Source organism: Poecilia reticulata, linkage group LG19, assembly GCF_000633615.1.
Source record: "Poecilia reticulata strain Guanapo linkage group LG19, Guppy_female_1.0+MT, whole genome shotgun sequence".
NCBI classification, from domain to species: domain Eukaryota; kingdom Metazoa; phylum Chordata; class Actinopteri; order Cyprinodontiformes; family Poeciliidae; genus Poecilia; species Poecilia reticulata.
In genome coordinates this window covers 12,605,763-12,633,297 of record NC_024349.1, presented here as the reverse complement: position 1 = coordinate 12,633,297, position 27,535 = coordinate 12,605,763, and the positions used below count along the sequence as shown (strand labels likewise).

At 39.6% G+C, this 27,535-nt stretch overlaps 1 protein-coding gene across 1 annotated transcript in view; it reads left to right on the top strand.

Annotated features, from left to right (window-relative positions):
* psme4b (proteasome activator subunit 4b) overlaps positions 1–27,535 on the top strand; it is a 48,464-nt gene that overhangs the window by 2,102 nt on the left and 18,827 nt on the right. The window contains exons 3-32 of the mRNA XM_008437097.2: positions 2,300–2,416; positions 3,691–3,735; positions 3,969–4,118; positions 4,762–4,825; positions 6,355–6,429; positions 6,539–6,661; positions 6,751–6,843; positions 6,952–7,130; positions 11,918–12,004; positions 12,127–12,313; positions 12,668–12,757; positions 14,057–14,121; positions 14,373–14,523; positions 16,001–16,099; positions 16,353–16,422; positions 16,973–17,040; positions 17,493–17,696; positions 19,153–19,310; positions 19,596–19,691; positions 19,773–19,828; positions 19,943–19,999; positions 20,082–20,137; positions 22,460–22,558; positions 22,659–22,721; positions 22,835–22,930; positions 23,028–23,159; positions 24,690–24,899; positions 24,992–25,128; positions 25,311–25,364; positions 26,717–26,846. Coding sequence (XP_008435319.1) covers positions 2,300–2,416; positions 3,691–3,735; positions 3,969–4,118; positions 4,762–4,825; positions 6,355–6,429; positions 6,539–6,661; positions 6,751–6,843; positions 6,952–7,130; positions 11,918–12,004; positions 12,127–12,313; positions 12,668–12,757; positions 14,057–14,121; positions 14,373–14,523; positions 16,001–16,099; positions 16,353–16,422; positions 16,973–17,040; positions 17,493–17,696; positions 19,153–19,310; positions 19,596–19,691; positions 19,773–19,828; positions 19,943–19,999; positions 20,082–20,137; positions 22,460–22,558; positions 22,659–22,721; positions 22,835–22,930; positions 23,028–23,159; positions 24,690–24,899; positions 24,992–25,128; positions 25,311–25,364; positions 26,717–26,846 — 3,211 coding nt within the window. The remainder of the gene's footprint in view (positions 1–2,299; positions 2,417–3,690; positions 3,736–3,968; positions 4,119–4,761; positions 4,826–6,354; positions 6,430–6,538; positions 6,662–6,750; positions 6,844–6,951; positions 7,131–11,917; positions 12,005–12,126; positions 12,314–12,667; positions 12,758–14,056; positions 14,122–14,372; positions 14,524–16,000; positions 16,100–16,352; positions 16,423–16,972; positions 17,041–17,492; positions 17,697–19,152; positions 19,311–19,595; positions 19,692–19,772; positions 19,829–19,942; positions 20,000–20,081; positions 20,138–22,459; positions 22,559–22,658; positions 22,722–22,834; positions 22,931–23,027; positions 23,160–24,689; positions 24,900–24,991; positions 25,129–25,310; positions 25,365–26,716; positions 26,847–27,535) is intronic.

The window sequence follows — 27,535 nt, the reverse complement described above, 5'->3', positions numbered from 1 at the left end:
TATATATGCAGAAACTGTTGTGAGGTTTTTCTTTATGGTGCTGATCCTAAATATCTGTGCAATATGCAGACAAGTCTTGCCTTTGCAATTCACCTACAGAACATTTTTGTAAAATTCAAGTGCATGATTGCGTGACAAATTATTTGGCTTTACAAATTTAGGTTAATTGAACAGTTCTACTTAGTCAGATTACACCCCAGCCAACAGTTTATTTTATTTGGATCTTATGTTATTGATCAACTCTTACCAAAGCACATTTGTGAAAAGAGAAGTGAAATTATACAAAGTTATCAAAATGTTATGTGCATTTGCATTGTATGCTGCCCCAATTAGTCAATATGTGGTAGAGTTTCTTCCAGCTTTGCACATCTACAAACTGGGAATTGTTTTCCCATTTTTCTTCTCATTTTCTATTAGATTTAGACTTTGACTAGACCACTAAAACACACAAAAACTTTTCGATCTAAATCATTCCATGGTAACAGGTTTTCTTCCCGTCTTCTCTTGGAATTAGTTCAATTAATCTTCTCATTAGCTCTGATAAACTGATAGATTTTTCTATTTGAGTCATGGATTGCTGCAGCTCCTCCAGAGTTAGCTTACATCTGTTTGCTGTTTCTGTGTTCCTTGGTCTTCGTGAGGCCGTTTGTTCATTAATGTTTTATGACAAACCTATGAAACCTTCACAGAAGCATTTATTACTGAAATTGGATAACATTCATATTTACAAATTATGGGATTAATTACAAGATTTAGTTTGTAAAACATATAAAGACCTTGAGAGATCCTTCCACTGAAGAATTTGGCACTACTTTATTAAAATCTCAGTCAAATACATAGACGTTTGTGTCTATAATGTGACAAATGGTAAAAAGTTTAAGGGATGTGAATAGTTTTGCAAGGCGCTGTAGCTGTTCAGAGCGTTTACAGTGGTGGTTAGTTCATAATGATGTAGGTAAGTCCGTTTCACAGGCAGTTCCTCTGGAGGATCGTAAAATAAATCTTGTGGCTCAAGTCGTGATTAATGAGTGGAGCTTTTGGTTTTTGTGGTTAAAACTTGGGAAAATTATATTTCACTGCGTCTCAAATGGAAATCAGGACAAAGTCACTGTTAGAAGGAACATGCCTCCAGTGACAAATCTGAACAGCTTTTTTTACACTCTGCAGCAACCGAAGGAGTAAAATGTGCAGCGAGTAGGCGATATGTTAGCGAGCTAAAATACATATCCTCACACTCAGAAGCATTCCTTGTGAGCGAGGAATCTTGGCTCTACAGCAAATTTATCACTCTTTAGGCTCCGGCCTATTTGTGTTTCTCTTGGTTTTTGTCTCCTGGATCAGATCCGTCGTTCCCCCAGTGACACGCAAATAGTTTCCGAGGCATTCATCACTTGCTATTAGTCTTCAAGTGCGTTTCTGTGATTTCTGCATCCATCACAAAACAAGGTCTTTATGTTGACGTCAGACGTCTTTGTTTTAGATGAAAAGAGAAAGATCTGGGATAACGGAGTATCAAGCTTCAGTTCTCGCAGCCAAGTGTTGAACTTGATCCTTAACAGCGAACATTAGGTCTGCAGACTCTCTTCGTATCGCGCTTTAGGATTTCACGGCCAACTTTGCAGATTGCCTCCTCTTGAAATCTCCCCAGCGAGAGCCTGTTCCTTCACCGATAGATACATAGGAACAAAAGGACTTTCTGTTCATAAAAACTCAAGCGAAGGGATTCGGCACACGTCTGTTAGGTGTAATCCTTTAAAATTGGCGACTTAATGAAGAATTGAGTAACTTAGTGTGAAGAAAGCGTGGAAGTTCTCAGGGGGATTTAAAAGAAAAAATAGACTTCATTTTAAAAGCTTCTGAGGTGCTCAGCAAAGAAGCATAATTTTGTGGGAAATCTAAAACCTTAAGTGGGCGTTTGAGGAACTAAAAGGAGCAGAGAAAAGGATAATGTTACTTTACATTAAGGTTTTAAACGTGCCTCATTTTTTTTAAACCACTAACAGGCGGATTATTCCAGACCTCTCCTGTGAAGCTGCTAAAGCCTGCAGCTGTCTGTCCAGTTATGCTTTAATAGCTTCATAGAATCACCGCATCCTGTTGGTGGACATGTTCCTAAGTTGGCAGCCGCGGTGGTTGTGGAAGGATGACTCACTCTCCCCTGACGGACACCCTGTAGCGTCCCACCTCGTCGCAACATTTTCACAAACAGGAGGCTTTTCACAGCTTTAAATATCTGAGAACCCGCCAGCGTTTGCACGCAGGCGGGCCAGCTGAGGTCTGACTTGTTTTTTCCAAACAGGAAGAAGGAGTTGCTGTCAAGAGATGACCTTCAGCTACCATGGAGGCCCCTCTACGAGCTGTACGAGAGACTCATCTACTCCAAAACGGAGCACCTGGGTCTCGTCTGGTTCCCAAAGTATGCGCCTTTACCTTCACATCGTATCGGTCTCTCACTGCTGCAAACCACCCAAATATACACTTTTTTTTTTTTTTTGTCAAATCTCTTGTGTTTTGAAAAAATAGTCCAATAAAGTTAGATAAATGGTGATTTATCAACCAGCTGTAGAGCACTTTCAAACAGATGAGTGTAACACAAGTGCTTTACAGAGGTTAAAGAGAAGTGGGCAGACATGAAAACACATTGGACATTCTTACTAAGTAGTGAAACAAATACAGAAAAAGAAAAACAGCCAAAATGATAAATAACTCAACAATAATTAAAACCAAATTACAATATGTAGTTATTCTAGACATTAAAAAAAATAATAATAAAAACACTAAAATCCAAAAAGGATAAGTATTGGTCATGCATCTGATAAATCTGGCCTGTGTGCAATAGAACGAAACTAATTTTAAAGTTGTATTGAAGTGACAGCAAAATTATCTGCAGACTCTCCATCTGGTCTAACTGATCTAGATCTACCGTCATAGAAGGATGATCAAAAGTTTTAGATCTAGGTCAGGGGAGTCAAGCTCATTTTCACCTTGAACATTCATATCAAGATCATGAATGTCCTCAAAGGGCTGACTGTGCCACAATGTATAACATACACACAAAACCCCTCATGTTAAACAGCTGGGTCTGCATTTGATAAGTACTTCTTAAAATTAAATATCATTTAACATCTTGGTTTTAGCAATTTGTTTACAATTAAAATCACTCATTTAGAAACATTTGTAAGAGTTTTAGCAAAATTTGCGCTTCTGAGACTTTTCGTAACTTGCCATTTTGATCATGACACAAAATAAGGTTGAGTATGAAATACTGCCACCTGCAGGTGGGCGTTAGTCACTTTAACTTGATTGTTTTGACTATTTTTGTGGAAAATTTGGAACGAACTTACAGTTATGCATCAGCACAAAAAAATGCAGAGGTCTGTTTATTATTTTGTAATTTCTGCACTCGCAAAAGAGTGGAGGGACTGATTAACGTAATTTGGCGGCAAATGTTGATTTAATCGATTAAATAATAATTATGCGTTAAACTGTTTTCTTGAAGGTTTTATTTTTGTGTCCCTCTGGAGGCAGGAGGGCCACATAAAAACTTGGACCCAAAGGTGATAGAGACATTTCTAAAAAGACTTGAAAATTATTACGAATTAAAATTCTGAATATTCTGTAGTTTTTCTTTTTTTTAGTGTGACATAAGAGGAAGAACACATGCTCATCCATCTCTTTGCTTGCTTACAGCTCAGTGGACCACATATTGAAGGCTTTGATCAAAAGCTGCAGACTGTAAGTCTCATCCTCTCTCTGATCATATAATCTGTGAAAGCAAAGAATGTTTTCCTTTGATCTATACTCGAGCTGTGTCCTCCAGATCAATGTGTTTACTCGTATCTTTGCTCGTTCGCATCTATTTATGGCCGCAGCCTTTATTTGTTCTGTGCGTGTGTGCTTACCGGAGTTTCTCTGTTGTTATTAAATAAATATGCATGAGTTTTCTTTTGGGTTTTTTTTGCTCCCAGGTATTTCCCAGCATCCTCAACCAAGGAGATGCTGGATGAGTGGCGCCCCCTGCTGTGCGTGTTTGACGTGGTCATGCAGAAGGCAATCAGCAACATGGAGCTGTTTCTGCCCACCATCATGCCCCAGGAGGAACACAGCCAGGGCTTCCAGTGAGTTGGACCGGCCGGAATGGTTCTGTTTGGAAGCGGGATAACACGCTGAGGACTGAGCGTCCCGAGCCAGAGTTAGCTCGCAGGGTTTCGGAAGTTTACCAAGAGATCCGCCTGCAGAAACTGAAAAATGAAGCTTCTGAGTTGCTTTAAAATGCAGCACATTAGCAACCGCATTATCAGGCTGTGGAAGGATTTAAACCTATGCAGTTGAAATTGAAACAGTTTTTGTTTTGCTAATATGTTGCTTTTTATGGAAAAAAAAATCTCTGCCCCCATCCTTCATTCTGCTCTCGTTGTGGTTGTATTCCAGCTGTCAAGCCTCTTCACGGCTTCTCAGTGCTTTCCACGTTTTTTTTTTTGTTTTTTTTTGTAAGCGATTTGTCTGGATTTACTCTTGGATCCATAAGCAGTTTCTGCACAGTTTCCACAATACATCATCTTTAATGCTCTCTTTCTTCTTTTTCTTTTTTTTTTCCATTTTCATTTTGTTGCTCTCCCTCCTCCAGAATACACAGAGGAGAAAATGAGTTCATGTTTAGGGGAAATTGCAGATAAATGAGGGGAATTCAGCCTCAGGTGTATCTCATTAAGTTTTAATCTGAAAAGTTATTTCTCTGAGTGTGTGTTTGTGTTTTTTTAGGTTGTGGTTTGATGAGTTAATGAATCTGTGGATGTCGGTGCAAAATCAGCCAAGCTGGGAAGGGGTGAGTACATACTTGCAGAGCTTCAGGTCGATTCAGATCTTTTACACATACACGCAAAGTTTTGAAGTCTTTTATTATTATTATTTTGTCAAAAAAACAAACAAACACACTTTCAAGTGATGAACTAACAGAAAGTTGTGCAAAATTGTAGAACGACATGATAGGGTTTCAAGATTCTCCAAATTTTTTACCAAGTTAAATCAGTGTCGCATGTATTTGTGTTCAGCCCAACAACAGGGAAGGTTGCTCTTGTTTGCTTCGATATTTAGCAGCCGATTAAGCTGTCCGTTAATTAACATTTTCCCGCATTAACTTGTACTGCAGAAGAAGGGAACGATGCAGTGTTCGGCGCTTTGCAGCCGGGAAGCGCATCTCAAGAGGAGCGCTCAGAACGCGTCTATGAAGCTAACATTTAAACATTTAGAATTAGCTGGTACCTCACTGTTACAGATGCAGGAGCTTTACTGACCTTTTTTCAGTCAATCTCAAATACCAGTGTTGTAGTGTAAGCTTGTACGTCAGTGCAATTAGCATCTGGCATCGTCGGGCATTTCCTTTTTTCCCATCCGTCTGCCTCATGAAGGAAGTTTCTCTGAACAGCACAGTCGTGTTTACTTTGTATTAAAGAGGACTGGATGTTTTTTTGGGGGGGGATTTGGCTGCACTCACAATGTTAGAGTTTGAAACCTCCAGCAGCAGCTCATTGGGGAGCATCCAGTCCAGAAAGCTCAGTATTAATGTTAGACCACCACACTCTTCCACTTGTATCAAACTGCAAGCAGGACATCTTATGGCTTTTTATTTCAATTGCTTTTCTCATCCAGTCTTTCATAAAAGAACCAAAATTTGTGGGGTGCAATGTTTTCTGAACAGTTCTTTATGGGTTTGCTGATGCAATTCAGTGCACAGGATTTTTATTCAGGGGTATCAGAGCAAAGAAGGTTAAGTTCAAATGGACCACATATCTTTTGCAAGATAAATAATACTAAAGCTAAATGTCATTTTCCTTCTGCCTCTTCTAAGATACTGTGAAATTTGTTGTGGTGGTGTGACAAAATGTGGAGTATGAAAACATTAGTAAGACACAGCGCTCCCTTGGATTTGAAGGAGAATTCCTGATGTCAGAGCAAATTTATGTTATCACAAAAGCAACAAAAAAATTCACCTCTAATGGATTTTTAAAACGTTTTAAATATATTGAGCAAGGGATCAACCGGCTTTCCAGTTTGCCAAAGATGGATGGAGTAATTTGGAATGACACGGCTTCTACGTTCCCTGATTGCGATGATTGAAGTGTTGTTGCTGGTTTCCACTCAGCGTGCAGATAAGATTTTCCATTTGTGCCTCCGCTCTGCCTTTATCCAGCCTCCAGGCCCTCGGCGGCCTGGCTGAGCACACGTCCTCTCCTCCCTCTTGAGCATCTCTCCAATTTTTCAGGGGCTATATTTAATTCTTGAAATGGCAAACTTCACTTCTGGGAATTTTGCTACAGACTCGACAGTCACTGTTTTCCTGATGTTGTCTTGTAGCACCTAGTGAACCTGTTTGCTCGGCTTGCCAACGATAACATCGGCTATGTGGAGTGGACTCCTTATATTCCCACAGTGAGTCATTAGCAGAATTATGTGGATATACATGTGTTCCTGTTGGTATGTTTTACCAGGAGGCCGCTGTGAGTGGAAGGTGAAACCCTGTTGTTTTGTGTGTGTGCAGATCTTTACCAGAATCTTGCGAAGTTTAAACCTCCCGGTTGGGGTCAGTCAGATGGTGGCGCCGAGATACCTCATCAACTCCTACGACATTGGATACTTGGTTTTATGGATCACGGCACTGCTGGTACACACTAGTGAAGATTTTGACAAAAATCGTGTCAAAACATTGAACTGCGGCTGCTTAATGAACCTTCAATGCTCATTTTTCTGCAGGGCGGACCAGGAAATCCTGCACAGAAAGAACTGACCTGCCTCTTCAACAGCATCGCCTCCTTCTTCCACCCCTCCAACCACGGTCGCTGGCAGGTCAGTTTCTTCGTCCTCTCACTCGTATACTTTTGCATCCATGTTTTGCACGAAGGAATCAATTAAATCCTCGAGGTGTTTATTACAGAAATGTGTGATTTGTTTTAGTCTCGACTGATGAGGCTGCTGCAGCGACTGCCAGCTAGCGTCGTACGCCGCGTGCATCGGGAACGCTACGCTGGATCCAGCTGGATCACTCTGGTGCCCGAGTGTCAAAAACTGACAGATGCAGACCTGCAAGAGTTCACCCGCAGCCTCACCGGCGCCGCCCTCTTGGCCATGTTCAGGTACTGCGCTCTCTTTATCAACTGCATAAGCAAATCACTAAATCTGAAAGTTTATTTTAAGTAAAAGTCAAATATTATGCTAATTCATGACACACAGACCAATGTTTTTCACGTTAATTTGATGATGATGGATTAATAAAAATCCAAGAATCAGTTTTTCAAATAATTACAATATTACATTAAAACAATTTTAAAACAAAAATGATATTTGACACATAAATGTTATATCCCACACAAAAACAAAAAATACTTCTAAGCTGATAATTGTCCAGCAGTCAGCAATATCTCACCAAGGAGAGTAAGCTACAGAAGGTCATCCTTAAAAAGTTATCAGCTGGAGTGTTTTAGCTAAGCATATTATCAGAAGGTTTAGTGGAAGGAAAATGTATTCTAGAAAAATGAGCAGAAGCAGGAGGGATAACACTGACTTTGTGAGGTTTGTGAAGCAAGAGTTTTTTTTCCTTCATGCTGTATGTCATTTGTGCAAAGGGAGCTTTGACTAATTATGACCAATTAGTGCTGTACTGCACAGTACAAGGACATACTTTACAGTTTTTCAACATTTCTGAAAAAACAAAAATTTGGTGGGTGTTTTATTAGCTGTAAAAACTTTGATTTTAATCTGCAATGAATCTATGTAATAGGCGTTTCACCTTTTAAATTACTGAAATGAAATCAATGGTATTTTAATTGTACAAGATATATCTGGAAGCAATTAGCCAAAACAAATCACAAAATGACTTCATACCGTTTTTTTTAATGCACTTTGGCATTCCTAATAAAACACTTCTGGAACTCTGGATTTCTGCCATCGAGTCCCTCAGGACTTGGAAATGGCGCCGTGCATCTTTAGAAGTTTATGGCATGAACATAAATGACAACAACCTGGCTGGTGCATATTGCTAAGAGTCATCAGGCCAGAGGCGGGCTACAACCTTGAGAGGTCACCAATCTATGACAATGCAACTTAGAGACATGCTGCACAGCATGAAAGAGGCAGATTAACCTAACAGACATGTTTCTGATATTTGGGAGAAAAACTGGAGCGTCAGTATAAAACCCACACATGCATCCTGCACACAGAAATTTAAACTCAGGAGGCTTTTGTTATACCAGCTTTAGCATTTATTTAGTTATCTTTTCGACAGGTTTAAAGAACCTCCAAGGGATATAAATAAAGTTTTACTGATGAACTTCAGTTTAAAAAAAGTTTATTCGGTAAAATTAAATCTGCAGTTCTCAGAAGTACACCTTTTACGGCCATAAATGTTATATTATTTCGGAGCCTTTAACGGTTTATTGGACTAGTTTTATTCTCGGGTGCAAACAACCTTGATGATTTTAAAGCCAGTCTGTTCAAATTTTTAGATACATTCATGTATCTGAAATTAAGGCCTTAAAATATTTGAAATTAAAAATGTTAATACAATAATCACAGGTTTTAAATTTTGTTGTGGCAAGACTATTCAATTTTGTATGTAGTTTTTATTGTTTCTGTCAGGCAAAAGTTTAAGTTGCATGCAGACATCTTCATTGCATTCTGTGAATCAATGCGGTCGGAAACTACCGTATTTTTTGGACTATAAGCGCTACATTTTCCCCCACGCTTTGATGAAAGCGTAGCTTATAACACGGTGCGGTTTTTCTGTGGATTTTTCTTCAACCACCAGGGGGCTCTGTAGCAGGAAGTAAATCATTGGAAGTCAAAATTGGAAATCAAAGAAGAAAGTGCTAATTTTCATTTAGAGCGTACATGCTAGCAGCAGGCACAATGGAGAAATGTTTCCAATCTCCAATGATGCTGCTTTTAAGTTGAATGATATCGATCCAGTTTTTTTTTTTTTTTTTTAAACTTTGTGGGTGCGGCTTATAGTGAGGTGCGCTCTATAGTCCGGAAAATACGGTAGCTGCTAATAAATATACCCTTGCTAGCTACCTTCTTTTGACTCTATCACGGGTAAGTGTAAATGTATCACCAGTTGGCTGGATGATGTTTGTGTTTGCCATTGGCTCACTTCTGTTGCCAACCTGTATGAACCAGCAGGATCCTCCAATCATCTCATATATTTATAGTTTATATGTCTTAAATTTCATTCAAGCTACTATTAAAAAAGTGTTAAGTCTTAAATTTGGCCCGCTGAAACATGCAGATACACTGAAAAGTGCAACTGGGTGCACATATTTCATGTTATTGAGAATTTTCTGTACAGGGATAAATTACATGTGGAAATTTATAGACACACCAGCCATCAAAAAACGTCTGACATATTTCTGGCTGGATGGCCAGTTTTTATGGCTGAATTGAGTTCATTTCCAGCCACAAACTCTGCTTTTAAGCGTCATCCACGAATTTCCATTCGTGTTAATGTTGGGGCCAATCCAGAAGCCCGATGTTTGCCTGCTTTCTCCATTCCAAAATTACTTTCGATGTGTGTTTATGATCACTGTCATGTAGGAACACCCAATTGTGTCCCGGTTTCAACTCTCTGAGGTAAACTGTCACACTCAGATGAGAGGAAATAATAATCAAGAACAAGTCGTGACCTAGCGAACTGGAAACTGCTGGAACAGCAGTGTCAGGGTGAGGCAAGAAATAAGCCTCCTGCTTCGAAATTGACACCTTTAAGCTCAACTAAAATTTGCAGCTGCCCACATGTCAAGTCAAGCTTATTTGTATAGCAGATTTCTGCAACAAGGCAGTTCAAAGTGCTTTTCACCATAGACAGTAATGAAACAAGCAATAAAGATTACTCAAATGTCATCATCAAAATCATGAGGCTAGTTTCCCCATTGTATAGAAATTTGATTTAAAGGAACTCAGTGTTTCAGATGTTTTCTAGTTTTCTGGAAGTTTGTTCCAGATCAGTGGAGTGTTAAAACTGAATGCTGCTTCTCCATGTTTGGTTCTGGTTCTGGGGATTCAGAGCAGACTTGAACTAGAGGACCTGAGTGGTCTGGAAGGTTGATGCAACAACTACAGGTTTTTAATGTATTTTGGTGCTAAACCGTTCAGTGATTTATAAACTAACAAAAGTATTTTAAAGTCTATTCTCTGAGCTGCAGGGAGCCAGTGTAGGGACTTTATAACTGGGGCGATGTGCTCCATCTTCCTGGTTTTAGTCAGAACACCAGCATCTGCATTCTTGATCAGTTGCAGCTGTTTGATTATTATTTCAGGCAAACCTGTGAAGACACTGTTGCAGGAATCAATGCGACTGACTAAAGATAAACACATGAATGAGTGGTAGAAGACTGACTTTATGTCTCTGAAGGTCCAGATCTGAGTCCGTCACTAAACCCAGATTTTGGGTGTGACCACTATTTTCTAGCTGTAATAACTGAAGCCTTGCCCTGACTCTTTTGGTCCAAAGATAATAACTACAGTTTGGTTTCTCTTCTGTGGGAAGAATGGAGATGAGAAAAGTCTTATGGTCAGATGTGACAAAGCTTAAGATATTTGTCTACAAGTATCTTAAGCTTTACTGCTTTGAAATCTCAGAAGGCTGTAGCCACTCTCATAGATAGTGGAGTCTCTGTCATCCTGTGGACCCAGTTTGATGCCAGTGTTACTTATGCAATGGTGGAATAATGAAGACGGAGACATATTGCATAGTTATTCAGCAGCTTGGTTGTTGGAACCTAAACTACATTAAAAATAGCTTGGAAATGGATAAAGAAGAATAAGATTTAGTGCCAGGCATGGACTAGGCTGAAAAGCCAAGTCTGTTCAAAGAAATCAAACAATTCAAATTAATCTCTGAGAAGAACAGAGATTAATTTGAATTGTTAAATTCACCAGTCAAATATCCAGTGACCGGTGTGTCCGGACCTTGTTGATATCTAAAAAAAATTGTGTTGTGTCTTACAACACACAATTTACTAAAGGAACTTTCGTCCAACTATTAGTGGGGCTGTATGTATATATTTGAGCAGCTATGTTTAGTTTTGAACCTGTGTGGATGAAAGGAAACCCAGAATAAATTCAAACGTGCCACTGAAGCTCTCATAACGAGTGTATTTAAACTTTCGACCGGAACCGTAGGTTGTTCGCTGACATTTAAAATCTAACAGCCTTTGCCAGATTTAGGCGGGAATTGTGACAGAATAAATTTGTGCTCCTGCAGATACATATAGAGAAGTAGGTGTCTCTGTGGGAGGAGGTGTGAGCACTCTGCTGCATTGTCTGAGTCAGTTGGTGGTCTTCTTGGTCGACATTCAGGGATCAGATTTTTTATTACGTTTTTTTTAGCTACAGCTTTGATTCAGACATTCGATCCCAGCCATTTCCACTAATCAGCACCCTCTCCTTTTTAAATGTCAAAAACTGCTCACTGCTGATTAGTAGGTCAAACCTTTCGTACCTGGAATCTGCAAATCTCGAGACTTAAAGATGAGAGCGATTCTTTTATGCCTTGTGCTTTAATGTCGTGAGCAGGTCACTGGAGCATGAACAGGTAAACAACCAGTAAACACAAATGCAGTCATCTCATCTGAGAGCGGTGTCTCATTAGTGAGTCATTGCGTGCACTTGGCCTCAGTCACAATGTGCCTAATCTGGACAAGGACAGCTCATCAGTGATTATCTGTCTCCCTTTGTGTGTGTGTGTGNTGTGTGTGTGTGTGTGTGTGTGTGTGTGTGTGTGTGTGTGTGTGTGTGTGTGTGTGTGTGTGTGTGTGTGTGCGTGCGTGCGTGCGTGTGTGCGTGTGTGTGTGTGTGTGTGTGCGTGTGTATCGTTCATGCTGTAACTCTGCTGTGTTTCCCTCTGCCCTCTCCTGGTGATCTGCAGCAAAACCGGCAGCACAGATGCAGCCTATGCTCTCCAGAACCTGGCTCTGCTCACACCACAACTCGTCATACCACCAGTACTTGAAAAGTGAGATCCGTCTGCACTTTTGTGCAATTTTTAAAGTGCATTAATGGAGGCGTGTTTGAGACTTGACCGAAGAAAGGGGCTTTTGTGAAATGCGAGCAGTAATTAAACTGTGTGTAAAACAGGACTTATGCGGCGATGGAGACCCTGACGGAGCCGCACACGCTCACCGCCACCCTCAGCTGCATGATCGGCATGGCGCGCAGCCTCGTTTCCCCTGACAACCGCTACCCAGAGGGCCGCGCTCACGTGCTCCCATTGCTCATGGGCTCTCTCCCGGGGGTGGACCCCAACGACTTCAGCAAGTGCATGGTGAGTAATGAATGTGCCGATAAGTAATGAAGAAAAATTATGAGACGGGATGACAATAGAGCTCTCGCTGATTGAGTTCCCTTCTTGTATACTCAGGTCTGTCCTATTAATTAGTCCAGAAAGTGGAATGAATACCTCAGTTTGAAGAAGTTGTAATTAATGTGTCTTGGTTGTCTGCTCGAATAGTAAAATGGATTGCTTCCCTCGTCTGCTGCTCCCGTTTTCTCCACGCTGTATTAATCATCGCAGCAGACCCAGTGAAAAGATTTGAAAAATCTTACCTGGCACATTATTTAACGCACGCCACGATCGTGTCAGATGATGTAAATTGATCTGTTGTGGATCTCTGTCCAGATAACGTTCCAGTTCATCACCACCTTCACCACCTTGGTGCCTTTAGTGGACTGCTCATCTGCTCCGTTTCGACAGACGGATCTCACCGAGGTAAAAACCAGAACCGATGTCTAACACCTCTGCAGATAAAACACAAACAGGACAAGAACCGTGCCGACTTTTAAGATACAAATGGGAAGACTCCTTACATCGTAGGCGCCAAGAGGTTTTCTTTAAAGCATAGTGTCTCAAATCTAAACAAGTGAGTGGTAACTAAAAAGGGCACTGGAACATTTTTACCTGGAGACAGAAGAATAATCGGACAAATCATTGTCCTTAGCTTCTGAAAGATAAAGCTACTCCAACATGCTGCACTTTGACAGAAAGCAGAAAAAGAACTTTGCTTTCCACCATTATTTTGTTCAGAATTAGTGTTGTGTAATCAGCTTAATGTACGTAAAAAATAAAGATTGAAACTAAACGTATTGTTCAGAACATAGTTACAGCATTTGCAAGGCTGTTGTGCATCTGTTGTTGTTTAATTCATTATCTGTTTACGTCTCTAACAGGTAGGACAGACGAAGTAAATTTGAAGTCTGTATTTACAAAGTGATGCTTCAAAAGCACCCATCATTACATCCTTTTTATTTGTTGGGTAATTTGACACTTAAGTTAGCATATGTGCTTTCTGACTTTCTGACGGTTAGAAGAAAAACTTGCATCACTTTAATGTTCCCACCATAAACATTCAGATGTCAGCTCAGCTTAGCATAAAGCCGGGAAAACAGCGTTTCATACTTTCTGACACTAAACGCAGCAAAAACAACAACAGACGACAAAATCCACCCCTACACGGCGCTAATTATCTGCTTATCTGTTGTTGTTTTTCTCAGTCGGCACTAAAAGTCAAAGCGTGAAAACACCATGTTGGTCATTTTTCTCCAGCATGGGGACACGGACCGGCATTGTGGGTCTGCTTCCAGCGTTCGTGCCGAGCCACTTATTTTCATATTTAAGGGACGATCGCCGCGGTTGGCCGGGATGTTTAATCCCTCCAGCTTGTGCAGGGTCTCGTAGCGGGTCTCCTCCGAGACGGCATCCAGGGGAACGGAGGGGACTCTCAGCATAGATGGGCAGGGGGTCTTTCTGGAAATCTCACCCAATCTCAAAGTGACATCTTGGCATGCCTGCAGCGGAAATGCAATTCAGATTTCTTGTAATCACAGTTTTATTCTTGTAGTAATTATCTAAAGATGATTACCAATGCAGATCAAGAGCTTTCCCTTTGAGGCTCGCTTCCGTCAAATGTATTTCCCCGAGTAGTCTAACGGCTTTTTTCCTCAATTAAGCCATAGAAAACAAATCATAGAGATATTACAGAAACACATTACCTACATTTCTTCCCTGCAGATTGAAAAAGATCTCTGCTTCGCCTCAGCCGGCTTTGAAGACTTTGTGCTGCAGTTCCTGGACAGGTAGAGATAAATTAGCAAGTCAGCCTGTCACTCTGTGGAGCTTTGTTGTCATCGTCAGAATACGGATGTGTCTCTCTGTTTGAAATGCACTAGACTCCCTGCCTCTGGAGTGAAAAAGCCTTTTTGTATGTATGTGTGTGTGTGTGTCTGTTTTTCTTTTTTTTTTTTTAATCATATCGTTGTTGACATTTTCATCACAGACGAGTGTTTTAAGTTTGTGTTTGCGTGTGTGCGTGTGTGTGTGTGCACAGATGTTTTGCTCTCATAGACAGCAGCACTCTGGAGCAGACGAGAGACGAGACGGAGACGGATACCCAGACTCATTTGGAGAGTCTGGTGGAGCTGGGACTGTCTTCCACCGTTAGCACGATCCTGACACAGTGCTCCACAGAAATCTATAAGGTAGTGCAGAAATACACACATGTCTCAAAGATAACAAGCCTTCAGTGTGACGTGACCTTTAAAAATGTCTTTTTCGGGTTCAGATTCTTGAAAGTAGGCTTCTTGCTTTGACTGATGACATCTTTCATGAAGATTTCAGTTTCTGTTGTTTTGCGAGTTCTTCTTGCTTGATTTGACAATAAAAATAAAAATAAATCAAAGACTCAGTTTAGGTGGTAAAATGTGTCACATGAACTCTACATTATTTACCAGCTAACACCGGATGTTGTGAAGGATGAACCCAGACACCCTACCATTTTGAGAGGTGCTTTAAAAGCAGTTTTCTGTCAGTTTTTTCAAAATTATTATGCCTGGTTTTTATTAGACATTAGTTGCACAAGCATGAACTGGTTGTGCAAAGGGTTTAGGCCTAGGTCTGGGTAAGTATGGAAGAGAGAAAACTTTCAAAACTTTATTCCTTTTTGTAAAAAAAAACCCATAGAAATCAAAATACAAAACATTGGACTTTTGACATCGATTTATATTTTTCTAACCATTTATATTTTGGTTTTGGATTTACTGACTGATAAAAAGGTGAATGCATACTCAAAATGGTGATTTCAGTGCTTATTTGAGATCTAACCCAATCCACGTTTAGATTTTAAACTAATATGTTGTTTATATGTCAGCAAACAACGCATATTTTATTCATAGAAGCAGAAAAAAAGCATTAAATTTAAAATATTTTCTTTAACATATTTTTGAATATGTAAGGTTATACAATGTTACAACTTTAAAAGCAACTTTATGGTAATTGTTTTAAGCTCAAAAGACTGTTTTGTAAGAAATTATGAGGGGAAAAAATCTGATTTGAGTAAATTATGGCATTTTAATGTGTAAAAACACTGAATGTGACTAGATGTAATAAAAAAACAAATAATTATTCTCAACAAGAATAAAGAAGAATACATTTAGTGTTGTGTAAGCTAAAATGCTTATTGATCAAATTGTCTCAAGAAGCATAGAAAATGGGAAATATTGGCATTTTTATGTCAAGAACATTAAAACTAATATTGATTCAGTCATAGCTGTAACATTAGGAAGTGGATTTTCTTCAACTCTCAACTTTAAGACTTCCTCTCTCTTAACCACAGGAGGACTGTACAAGAGACAAAACTTTAATTTTGTCATTTGTAAGTTTAGTAAGATTGTCCTAACTTGGCCTAGCCTGCTAAACTGGGCCTTGTGTCATCCTTGTGTAATGGTAACAGTTTGGAAAGAATATAAAAATTTTGCCTGTACCACTAAATCACGCAGATTTACGAGACAGACTGAACATTGAAAAATCGAAATTTAAAGTTTTTTGCATTAATGATGCAGTAAAAAATGATTGCTTACACCAAAAACAAAACAAAACCAAAAAAAACCCCATTTGCACAGACAGTTAATACAAATGAAGTGCATCATCTGATTTTATACTACATTGCGTTTTGATCAGGTTGCGTTGCAGAAGCTGTACAGCTTTGCCACCTCCAGCATCTTTGAGACGTGTGTGTCAGGCAGAATGGTGGCTGACATGTGCAGGGCTGCAGCAAAGGTAACATTGACTTTGTCTTGTTTTGTTTATATATGTGATGCAATTTGCCTTTGTGTTATTGTGCAGAAACCAAAAAGTTTTAAATAGCACACCTTCCTGAGGCCATACATGTTGCAGAATACTTTCATTCCATTTGCTATGCTCATTTTCATTGCTTCTGTTCTTTTTTTCTGCATGAATGTGTGCCTAATTGTGTGTTCTTTTTTATATGTCTGGATGCTTTTTTTTTTTGCACGTTTTTGTGTGTTTGCAGTGTCATCCTGCTGAGTCTCTCCGTCTGTTCGTCCCTCACTGCTGCAGCATCATCTCGCTCATTACTGACAGTCAGTACCACACATTGTAGAGCAGATCTGTGTGTAGACAGGATGTGACGCTGCTCGCAAGACTATTTGAGGCCTCAAATGAGCTAAGAATAGGTTTATTCAGCAGGTCCTTTCAATTATACATGAAAGCCGAAGACAAATCTTCAGCCCTTGTTCCGTCTTCAAATTTCTGATCACCGTAACCTCAAAGTAGTTTGCAAAGTAAACAGATTTTAAGAATATTAAACTCTTAGGTGACCTAGCCAGGAAAAAAATCAGAAGTTATTTTCCATGCACAAAGGCAGCCCGGTGTACTCTGTGCTACGGCAGATCTAATCATAACCACAATCATTTTGACAGCCGCAGTCTTGCCTTTGTTAACAGGTGTTATTTATTTTTTATGTGATAAAATACATTTTCAAGGGACACAGAGAGTTTATGTCAAATTTCAACTGGAATAATGTGATGCAACACCTTGAACCCAAGATTATGGGTCCAAATTAAGCTCAAGAAATAAAGTATTTGAGGCGAATAAGTAAAGCTTTCTGTGGGTTAATGTGTTTGTGCGTAGATGTGGAGCTGCAGAACGAAGATGAGCTGGATAAGGAGCTGCTGTGGAATCTCCAGCTGCTCTCGGAGGTGAGAGGATAAACTACTGAAGCACCTTAAAGCTTTAAAAAATACTCAGACGATCACTTATTGTCATCTGCACCATGTCCGGAATCTGTATTCATTCTCAAAACGACAAGAGAACATATGCTTGGCACCAATTAGCATTTTTTTGGGGGGAAAAAAAAAAGGAGAAACGTTCGCTTCAGAATTATAGTAAGGATATTACAAGAGGAAAAACACCAGCCAAAAGACATTTCTTACAGTGTGCTCCGTTCAAGGTCATAAATATCAGAGCGCTTTGTCGTTAACCAGAACATATTGACACTCTTTCAAGTTTTTTTTATTACTCCTGGGAGCTCAACGCAAGGCTGAGTGAGCCAGACGCTGTGATTTACCGAAGATCCTCAAAATTTAAGGCGCAGCTCTCCACTGAATTGAATGTTCTCGGTTATACGTGTGTGCGTTTGTGTTGTATTTAGGTAATCCGTGTGGATGGCGAACAGCTGCTAAAATACCAAGGGGAGCTGGAGCGCATCCTGCGCGTGTGTGTGCATCTTCGCTGTAAGCAGGCCTACACACTCGCTTGCAGCTTGCTGGAGCACACACTCCGCTCGCTGTCTCTCATCTATCCCACCGAGTACCGCAGCACCTCTGGGGGCTTCGATACCGACCTCCCCATCCGGGTAAAGATGCACCAAAACTTTTGCAAAAAAAAAAAATTAAAAAGACAAAACCGCACTCATCATTATTTAATTCCATTTTTATAGCATTCTCTCATATTTGCACATATCTACAGCTCAAACTCAGTAATTAATATATTTAAATTGGGTTCCAATATAAAAATATGTAGGAAAATGATTTTAGAGTACTATGTAGATCCATTGGATCCATCTTTCAAAGATTAATAAAGCAGATATCGGACAATGTAACAATAAGTTGGCATGAATTTACACTTCTGAGAAACTTGACTTTCCTGTAATATATGAAAGTAATTTGATCAGTAACTTGTCGATCCCTCTGATTGATTTTCTTTATATTGTTTCATGTTGAATACTTTGAAGGGAATGTTTTTTGTCATTTACACCAGTTCAACTCTAATGACTCCGACTCATTAAGACTTTGAAAGTCTTGCTCGTTTAGGGTGATGGATCAGCTCACGCCTGACAGAAAGTAACCTATTTTGAATCGGATCTTTAGGCACTTTTCTAACAGCCTGTCACAAAAATGAAAAATAACACAGATCGTACAAAATGACAGACATGAAAAGGCATTTCAGCACCAATAAAGTGGTTTCCAAACAGCAACGAGTTACTTGACACACGATGGATTATCAGCAGATTGGATGATGTATCTGGTATAAACTGACATGTCATTTTATATCTTGTGTTAATTTATTCTCTTTCCTTACGATTTGAAGAGTGCTCCACACAATATGCTGTTACAGTGAGATTCAAGCAGGAGAAAATGAGTAGAAAAGGAGCCAGAAGGAGAAAATTGTGTTGACTTAAAAATGTTGCGGTGGCCTCGATTGTTCTTGAATGTTTTTAGTTGTTTGGATTCACTGAGTGAATTGTAAGATCGGAGGACTGCATGAACATATATTAATCTACAAGTGAAAATTAAAACTTTTATCTGCTTATCATATAAATCAAGCCATCTGAACCCAAAAATATGAAGGAAGATTGGATTCAGTTAGAAGTTCTGCTAACATGCACACATAGATGAGACGATTTGAACGAACAGTGAAAAGATTTGCTCAGATTATTGCTGATTCCTTTGTTTTCTTAACTAAGGATCTCTGTTTCTTGTTCTTTTTAAACTTGCAAATATTTTTCTTAGATTTATTCATTCACTTGCCACCTGTTGCGTAGCTGTGGGTCAACCAGGTTCATCTAATGCATCGCATCATTTTTCAATTCTGTTTAAGCCTGTTTTTCATTTTCTTATTCATTAAATTTGTTAGTTTGTAGAAAAGTTAGTGGCGTTATCCGTTGCATCTGTTTTAAATATTTAAGACTTCGGTAGATGACACAGGTCTGTGGTTTGGAGGTCGACTGGCTGTGCTGATTCGCCTGCCAGTTGTTCCAGTGGAAAAAAGTGGCAACAGCTCACTGCAGCTCTGTGGGTCTCCTCCTGCAGGACTGGGGCCGAGCCGGAGATGTGGCAGCGTTGGGTGTGTGTTGGCATGTTCCGTGCCAGGAGGAGGAAAACTTTGTTTTCCAGCTGCTGTCGTCGCTCCTGCATCCCCAGCTGCAGCGAATCAAAGGCCACGTGTCTGGAGCTCAGCCAATGACCAGGTGCGCAGTCGTTTGTCTCACTTTCGGATCCGCAGAGGCAATCCGTCACACGCACACGTTTAAGCCAAACAAACAGGACGGTGGTCCTCCATTACTGATGGATGAGGTCTGTTCACACCAAAAGAGAAGGCGATACATATGTTTTAGCTATCTCTCCTGACTTCTTAATCAAGAACGCAGAGTAGGGAAAGTTGAATTTAGCAGCCCAAAGTGTTGGAAAGCCATTGTGGTGCCTCTAGGCACATACTGCAGAGGAAGGAGTGTGATGTGGTGTGTCGTTAACAGGGAGGAGTTGTGGCAGAGCTTAGCGATCGTGCAGCACTGCCTTCTTGGAGCTGGGAGCATGCTGCCCCCATTGGATGGCGCACACGTCCCTGACCTGTGAGGCTGCAGTTCTGCACACTAATAGTACAGAAACACGCTTTTCCATGCTGGCTTGTCTCACGATTGGCCTTTTCTCAGGGTGCCCTCCATGGTGAATCTGGGGGAGATCAAACTGCACGTAGGCGTCGAGTACGGTAAGAACACAGCGCACGATCAAAAGCACCATCAGTGTCAGTGGGCGATAAGTGCAGCTCATTCTGCATTCTGCATCTATACGGGACGTCTGTGTGTCTTCTCCCCCCCTTCAGATGATTCATGGGAAAACTACAGAGTGTCCATCTGCCAGACCATGAGACTGCTGCTTCGTGAGTGGAGATTTTCACTTAAAAACTCTCCTGTTTGAAATGTGACTGCGGTGCAAACTTGTATCCTCTTTCTCTAATCCAGATCACATCCTGGAGCGCTCGGAAGATGATACAAAATCCCTTTTTGTCATCATTAAGGTGCCCGATCCTTTATTTCTGTCACAATCACTCTAGGGGATGTCAAACTCCTGGAGGTTTTTCCAATTTAAAACCTGAGACCATAAAACATTACTTCAGATGTCACATATCTTGTACAACGTGATTGAAAAAAAAAAAACATAAGTGGAAAAAGTGTGAAAGTTGCAGTAAAATTGTTGCATAAGTTTGCACATCTTGAACTAATATTTAGTTTGATTTTGGTATATATTGTTCTTTAATAGCAGTTTGCCTTAACTTGACTGTATTTGCCCACGTTTCCCTACAAAAGGTCTTCAAATTTGTCAGATATTTTGGACATATGCACAAAATATCTCAGTCTCACAGAAGTAAGACAAAAATAAAATACATGTAATATTTCAGCAAGATACATGAGCTTGATTTAAGCAAATGATTCCTTAGTATTGATATAAAGTACAAGCTCCACTGACAKATTATTTCACTAATAACAAGACATTCTTCCCATATTACAAGTGAAATAGTCTACCTTCATTAATATTAAGGAATTATCGACTTAAAAGGCTCATAAATCTTTCGGAAATTTTACTTGTAAGTTAGTTTTGTCTCATTTCGAGTGTGCCAAGATATTTTCACTAGAAACTAGACCAAAAATACTTGGTAAGACTTTGTGTTTTTGGAGAGTGGATGATACATGAAACAAAATAAGACACAAACAAAAGAAAAATACACACCCACCCTCCAATAATCCATTGATAGAAATTGACCAATCATACAGTCTAGACTGGATTAAGAGAAGAGTGTGATAACAAAGACACCACGCAACTGAATTAATTGTCACACAGCATCAAATGTTTAATAGCACCATATTTATATCCTCATCATTATTGTGAGTTATCACACTTTCTCACCACACTGGTAGTTTTGCTATGTCATTTATTTGATACTGTAGATGCTCAGCTGTCAGCAATTCACTGTGATTGGCCGCTTGTATAAATTAGTTTGATCTGGCGAAATGACCATCATTAAATGGGGGATTAAAGGACATAAAAACCAAACAGGACAGAGGAGCGGTGCCTGCTGTTTGCACAGTTATATCCGTTTGACACAGAACATCTCTCCTTTCTGTCTGTCTTTCCACCATTTACCTGCTGAAAACACTGTAAGCCTCATTAAAAGTCCACAATACTCCAAATATTTTGTCACTTTAGAGTCTCTCTTAAGGCCTTCGGTGGTTTGCGGATCTTTTTAAAATTCTAAGAAAAGTCTTAGGAGTACTTGCCAAGTTTAAGTTTTGTCTCGATTTCTCTGAGCGAAATCCACTAATTCATCAAGATGTCAATACGTCGTCAATCTGTAGCCCGTTTTTCCACAAACTTTAGCCAGGCCTTTAGGAAGAAGATGCTTTTTTTTGGAGCTATGCTTCTTAGTCCTGCTGTAAAGGGGAAACCGTGGAGATGGTTGCTACATTTAGGACACAATCACTATTTGGAAAATTCCTGCAGCTCCTAAAAGTGTTTCGATTGGCAGCTTCCCTGACCAGTTTCCATCTTTTCTTTTCATCAGTTTTATCCCTGTTGTCCCATATTTTCTCCAGTTATTGATGACTGTATATACTGTCATGAAATGCCGTGGAAATTTTGATGCTCTTCTCCTGTTTGAGTCCTTTGTACAATGAGATCATTTTGGTCTCTTGTAACCTTTCTGCAAACTATGGCTTTCGCTAAAGTTGTGCAATGGTGCAAATGGGCCACGTCTATTTGAGGTCAGTCAGGTTCACTTTAAAGCGAACCGGTTATGCACATTTCACATTTTGCACATTTTTGTACTTCCATTTGTGTCTCAGCTGCTTCTAAAAACAGCCCAAGTGATTAAAAAACATCCAGACATTGTTTGGCAATAAGTTTTTTTAGTGTTTGGAAAGTGAACCATTTCAAAAACCTCCTGATTGTTACGAAACAATTGATAGGCACTGCACTGTTACCTAGCAACATAAGTTGAGCTCCAGCATGTTTGGTCAACTGGTTTTCATGTTGTGTGCATTGTACAATGGCTGCTGAAAAAAAAAACAAGTGTCTTGTTGTTGACTTACATTCAGAAACCACTTGCTGAATGGTGAGAAGTGTGCAGGAGGCTCCACTTCTGCTTTACAAAGATGTATGCATCTGTTTGCAGCCATTTTTACATGAGCGTAAACGTTGAGTTTTGGGGGCGTGGCCAGCAGCAGCTTATTTGGATTTGAAGTGACAAGAGGTGACAAGAGGCCCCAAAACAGCTCATCCTGAAAGGAGGTGTGTACACTTCTGAGATCTGCAAAGGGCTCACTGTGCTCATTTTTGCTTGCAGATCGTCGGTGACCTCATGTTTTTCTGCGGCACACACAAGAAGGAGTTTGACTCACGTTGGAAAAGCTTCACTCTTGTCAAGAAGTCAATGGAAAACAGGGTGAGCTGGTAGAATGACAGGTTTAGGCCTGCTTAATGTCATCAGTTTCAATAAGTAACTTACAGGATGATTTAAACGCCTCGCCTTTTCGTTTTTACAGCTTCTTGGGAAAAAGCGGCACATCAGAGCGCTGCTCATCGACCGGGTTCTGCTCCAGCATGAGGTTCGCAACGAGAAACACACTCATGCCCGAAAATAAATCTTCCAGATTTTCCAGTGATGAAAATTGTATTTATTTATTTWTTTWTTTWTTTTTTTGTTCTTCCTCGCGAGCAGATGAGAAAACTGGTGGTTGAGGGCAGTGAATACAAAGTGGTCCATCAGGAGCTGCTCTGTGATCTGCTGCTGCTTTCTACCAGCACGTACAGCCAGGTAGAGAACTAAATTCAGAACGACGTCTGGCTCCCGTTTTCGTGTGAGTGCTTAGGTGAAACTGGAGCTAACTGTGCAAACACACATATTCCTGCAGGTACGTAGCAGGGCGCAGAGCGTGCTGATGACAGCGATGGGAACCTATAGTTTCTCTTATAGAGACATGATTCCCCGTATGTTACAACTGCTGTCTCCACAGAACACCGCGGGCACGGAGCAGCAGTTCAAGGTACTGGGAACACACACGTCCAACACGTGACTCCTCAGAGCTGCCTCTCTCTCTGTGGTGCTGAATATGAAAGACATGCTAAAATGCACCATGATATTGATGGCTTTGTTAGTGTCACTGGAATTGGTAATTCTGTGGATTCTGCATATTTACAACCAGATGTTGAGGCTGGAAGCCTGGTTTTTCTTTTCCCTGCTTACACTTTACTTTGCAGTTTTTGCTTAATAAGGTCTAAGACGCACAAATCAGAGATGTGTAGATATGATATTAATATCTGCTACATCACTGAGGTATAGTCGGAGGTCTACAGTTTGCACAGCAGGCCAACAGGTGGCAATAATTCACTACTAGCATATTTAGCAGAAAAAGAAAAAAGTTCTTATTAGAAATTTAGCTCAGTTGTTGTATCCTTGAACACTTAATTCATCCTATTGTGAATAACAACAATGTCATCCCACAGATTTTGTTCAATTGTTTTCTAGTTTTGTTTCTTCTTTCCTCTCTATTTGGAGTGTCGTTTCTTTGTCACTGTGTGACACATTTTATTTTATCATTCCAGATCCATTATGGCAGCACATTTCACTTAGTCAAACAATCTAAGTTGTTCACAGAAGGGCATGTAATACCCTGCCGCACTGGGGAAGATGATGACATTTAGAAAATACTAACGTGAAACCATGAAATGAGCACCAAGACTCCAGAACGGTGATTTTGTTCGGCATTAACAAAACGTAATATGGACGTAATGAAATAAGGGTTTCATGGCACGTCTTACTGTTCGGTACACACCTCAGCTTTTATGTGATGTACAGATGAGAAACGGCAACAAAAAGTTCACCTTTTTGTTTTTATTAGCTGTTTTATGACAGGAACTGTAGCTAAACATGTGTTCACTGAATAGAGCAGAGGGCTTGTTTTCCRTAATTCTGCTAGCAGTGTAACCGGGCATTGCAACAAAAATGCGAATGTGAAAACTCAAATTAATGGTGTAAATGTCACATTACTTCCACTCTTTGTTTGGCTTAAAGATTAGCTTTATTCAAAAATTAATGTAAAAGAATTTTCAATAATTTCACTGAATTCTGATTGAATCAACAAGCTCTCTCACTCTTTGGTTACCTAGCAACTCGCGCACTCTTTGGTTACCTAGCAACAACTTGCTGAGTAACTTGCTTTGCAGCAGTTTAAGGTTCCACCACTTAAAAAATTAAAAGGAAAAAAAAGTGTTGAGTGAAAACTGTGGATAAAACAGAAAAGACCATCTCATTAGCTTGTCAGTATTTCAGATATTTAATACAAAAAAATGAATCAATAATTATCAGTATCGACCAATATGAAACGCTTATATTGTGACACATSTTTTAGCCATATCATCCAGTCCTATGACTGACCTTATGGGATTGTGTTAGTCACGTTCAGTTTTGAAATCAAATCGTCATCTCGATACCTTCTCGATACCTGATTTATAGGTTAATTATATTTTTAAGGGCGTGTATACAGTTGACCTCTTTCTGTTCTTTTTTTCTTCAGGGTAGTCTGTACTGCCTATTGGGCGCTCCCAGTGGTTTCTGTCCAGCAACCACACGGGACTGGGATTGTGTCGGGGAAGTGTGGCCCGCTCTGGTCCGATGCGGACTATCACACTCGGTGACCCTGGAGAAGCCCTCCATTGGTCGACTGTTTGATGACATCATTGATAGGATTCATCGCCTTCACGACACCATTGGAATCTACTTCACTGTGAGACACGCATCTAATAACAATCACCAAACTAGCCTTGACTGTGGTCTGTTAASCGTGGGTCTTTCTCCTTTGGTCACCTCCCTGTCTAGGTGTCAGAGAGATGTGTCGAGATCGCCAACCAAATTGCACAATCTAAAAATCCCACACCTTGTTCGAAGCTCCCRTCCAAAGAAGAAATAAAAGAAGGAATTCAGCGTCAGCGAATCAGAAATGTTGTTGCTGCAAGGTAGGAATATTTTTTAAAAAATGTTAATGTACTGTGGAGCAGATTTAGGTGAAAAACAGCCAATTTTAATCAGCATAAAAATGCTACAGAAAAGCTAGTGGGAAATTTTCTTGGTCAGTTTTTGTTGCTATTATTTGTAGTYTGTTTAATGCTTCTGAACATGGCTTCTTGTTTTCACACAGGAAATATGAGAAGCTAGTCAATGACCTGTTGGACTGCCTCGAAGACAGAGATCTGTAAGCTGTTTCCTTACATGCGCATTTCATGCTGTGTGCACACATAACAGAAATTGAAACAAATTATGAGATTAATAGTGTAATGTCATTTTTTTACCAAGCATTAGCAATGCTAGCATTAGCATAGGAACGGTGGTGATTTTAGCTCACAGGAGTACAACTTTTTTACATTATGAAAACTATTTAGGCAATTGCCAAGTGGAGTAAACACACAAATACATAAAAGCTAGTGCTAGCTCTCTGGCAAAGCTAGAAGCAACTGGAATTTACAAAATAGTAGCATTTTAAAACCTCAGTGAGGCATTTCTTAAAAAGTAGTACCAGTAGGTTAATTTTGGAGAAGTTTCCTTTCTTCAAAAGGGAACTTTTGGAGAAATAAAAAGACACGGCTACATAAGTGCTAGCGTTAGCTCTTYAGAAAAGCTAGCTGTGAGAGTAATTGAGAACAGCTGCAGATTAAAACTATTATAGGTCATTACTTTAGAAGTTGTGGATTATATACATATATTATGACTTTAGGTACATGACAGACATTAAGACAGGTAATCATGACCAAAAGAAAGCTACATAAATGCTAGCATTATCCCTGCAGAAAAGAAGAAAACTAGAACAACTCCTGTAAATGCTTACTTTAAAAGTTATAGATTGCTTAGAACTGATTTGTTGTTTTTCTGTCACCAATCATTAAGGGGGGGGGGAATGATAATAATGAGCAAGTGATTCACACTTACTGCATTTTACAATTGTTAGCATTAGTACTGCAGCTAACKTCAACAGAATGTGAGATATGAAAACGTTCATAAGTTCAAAGGTTATGGAGTTGCATATGATCATTTGTAGATTTTTGCCATGTGGCAATCATTTAGGCAGCTAATAGTTTGAGGAGTAAAAATAACACATTAGCATTAGAAATGCAGCAAAATGAGATGCTAAAGAAAGATAAAAAATTATGCGTTTCAAACTCTCTTGAGCAATTACTTCAAAAATTAAGTGAGACTATCCTTATTTAACAACTTCCAGTATTCCTAGTGCTTGAAAATGTTCCCGTAATAGCTAATGAAAGTCACCATGACAGAAATTAATCTAGCAATGAGTGATATTCTGCCAGGAAACTTTAAATACAGTCCTTTATATTGACTACTGGTAGCATTTTATTTTACAACAGCACCCTCTGGAATAATTGCCATCCTACKTATCAGCTCCTGCTGGCGTAGTTGAATGTTCATTTAAAATGTTTTTTCACCAGAATATGCTTTGTGTTTCACAAAAAATTGCTTTTTTGCTGCCTGAAATTACTTTTTTTTTTTTTTTTTTTTTTGCCTCTGTGGTCTATATGTCTGTTTTTGTTTCAGGCCCTGGAAGTTTGAGCACATGGCCACAGACCTGCTGGCTCTTCTTCTGCGAGACGATCATCCTCTCCCACCTGACGCTGTCCTCTACTTCACACAAACCCTTGTTCACGACTCCATTAGCATACGCAAGGTCTGCATCTCCCTGTATGTGTCTTATTATTGTGTTTTTCTTCATGGTATATGGAATCTAAACACTTTCCAGGTATCTGCTTTTCCCTCAGGTTATAAAAATGGAAATAAGGTGGCTGAAGTGTTTTTTTGGTGCTACTTTTCCAGCTGTAACATGATGCTTAGAAACATAAACGCCCTTTACTTTCTTATGCCAGAGCACCTTATCAGCATAGATATTGAAAATCCACTCTCACATACAGATTCAGGTGTTATATGACATAGTTTAAACACAGATGTTCAGCTTTCATACCAACATCATAAAGTTTACTCTAGATAGATCTCATTACATTTATCTTCAGCAGTAAATAATATCTAATAACACACAGCAAAGCATTAACCAAGGTTTATTATGTTGGATCATATCAGATACTATGCAACAGGAAATTATGTGTGTGCACTTGGGTGCAGAGAAAGTCRCAAAGAGTAAGTGATTCACACTTACTGCATTTTAATTTTGTTTAAGACAAATTTACTCAGTTAATTTTTATTGACATTGCACTGTATATTTCTCTGTTCCACACCAGTAAAATTGCAGTMAACKCTACAGTTACTGATAAAAAATGTTTTTTAAGGACGAGTTAAATTAAGATTTAAGTCAATCTGATCATGACTAAATTTAGAAAAAACAACCTATTATCTTAATTAATC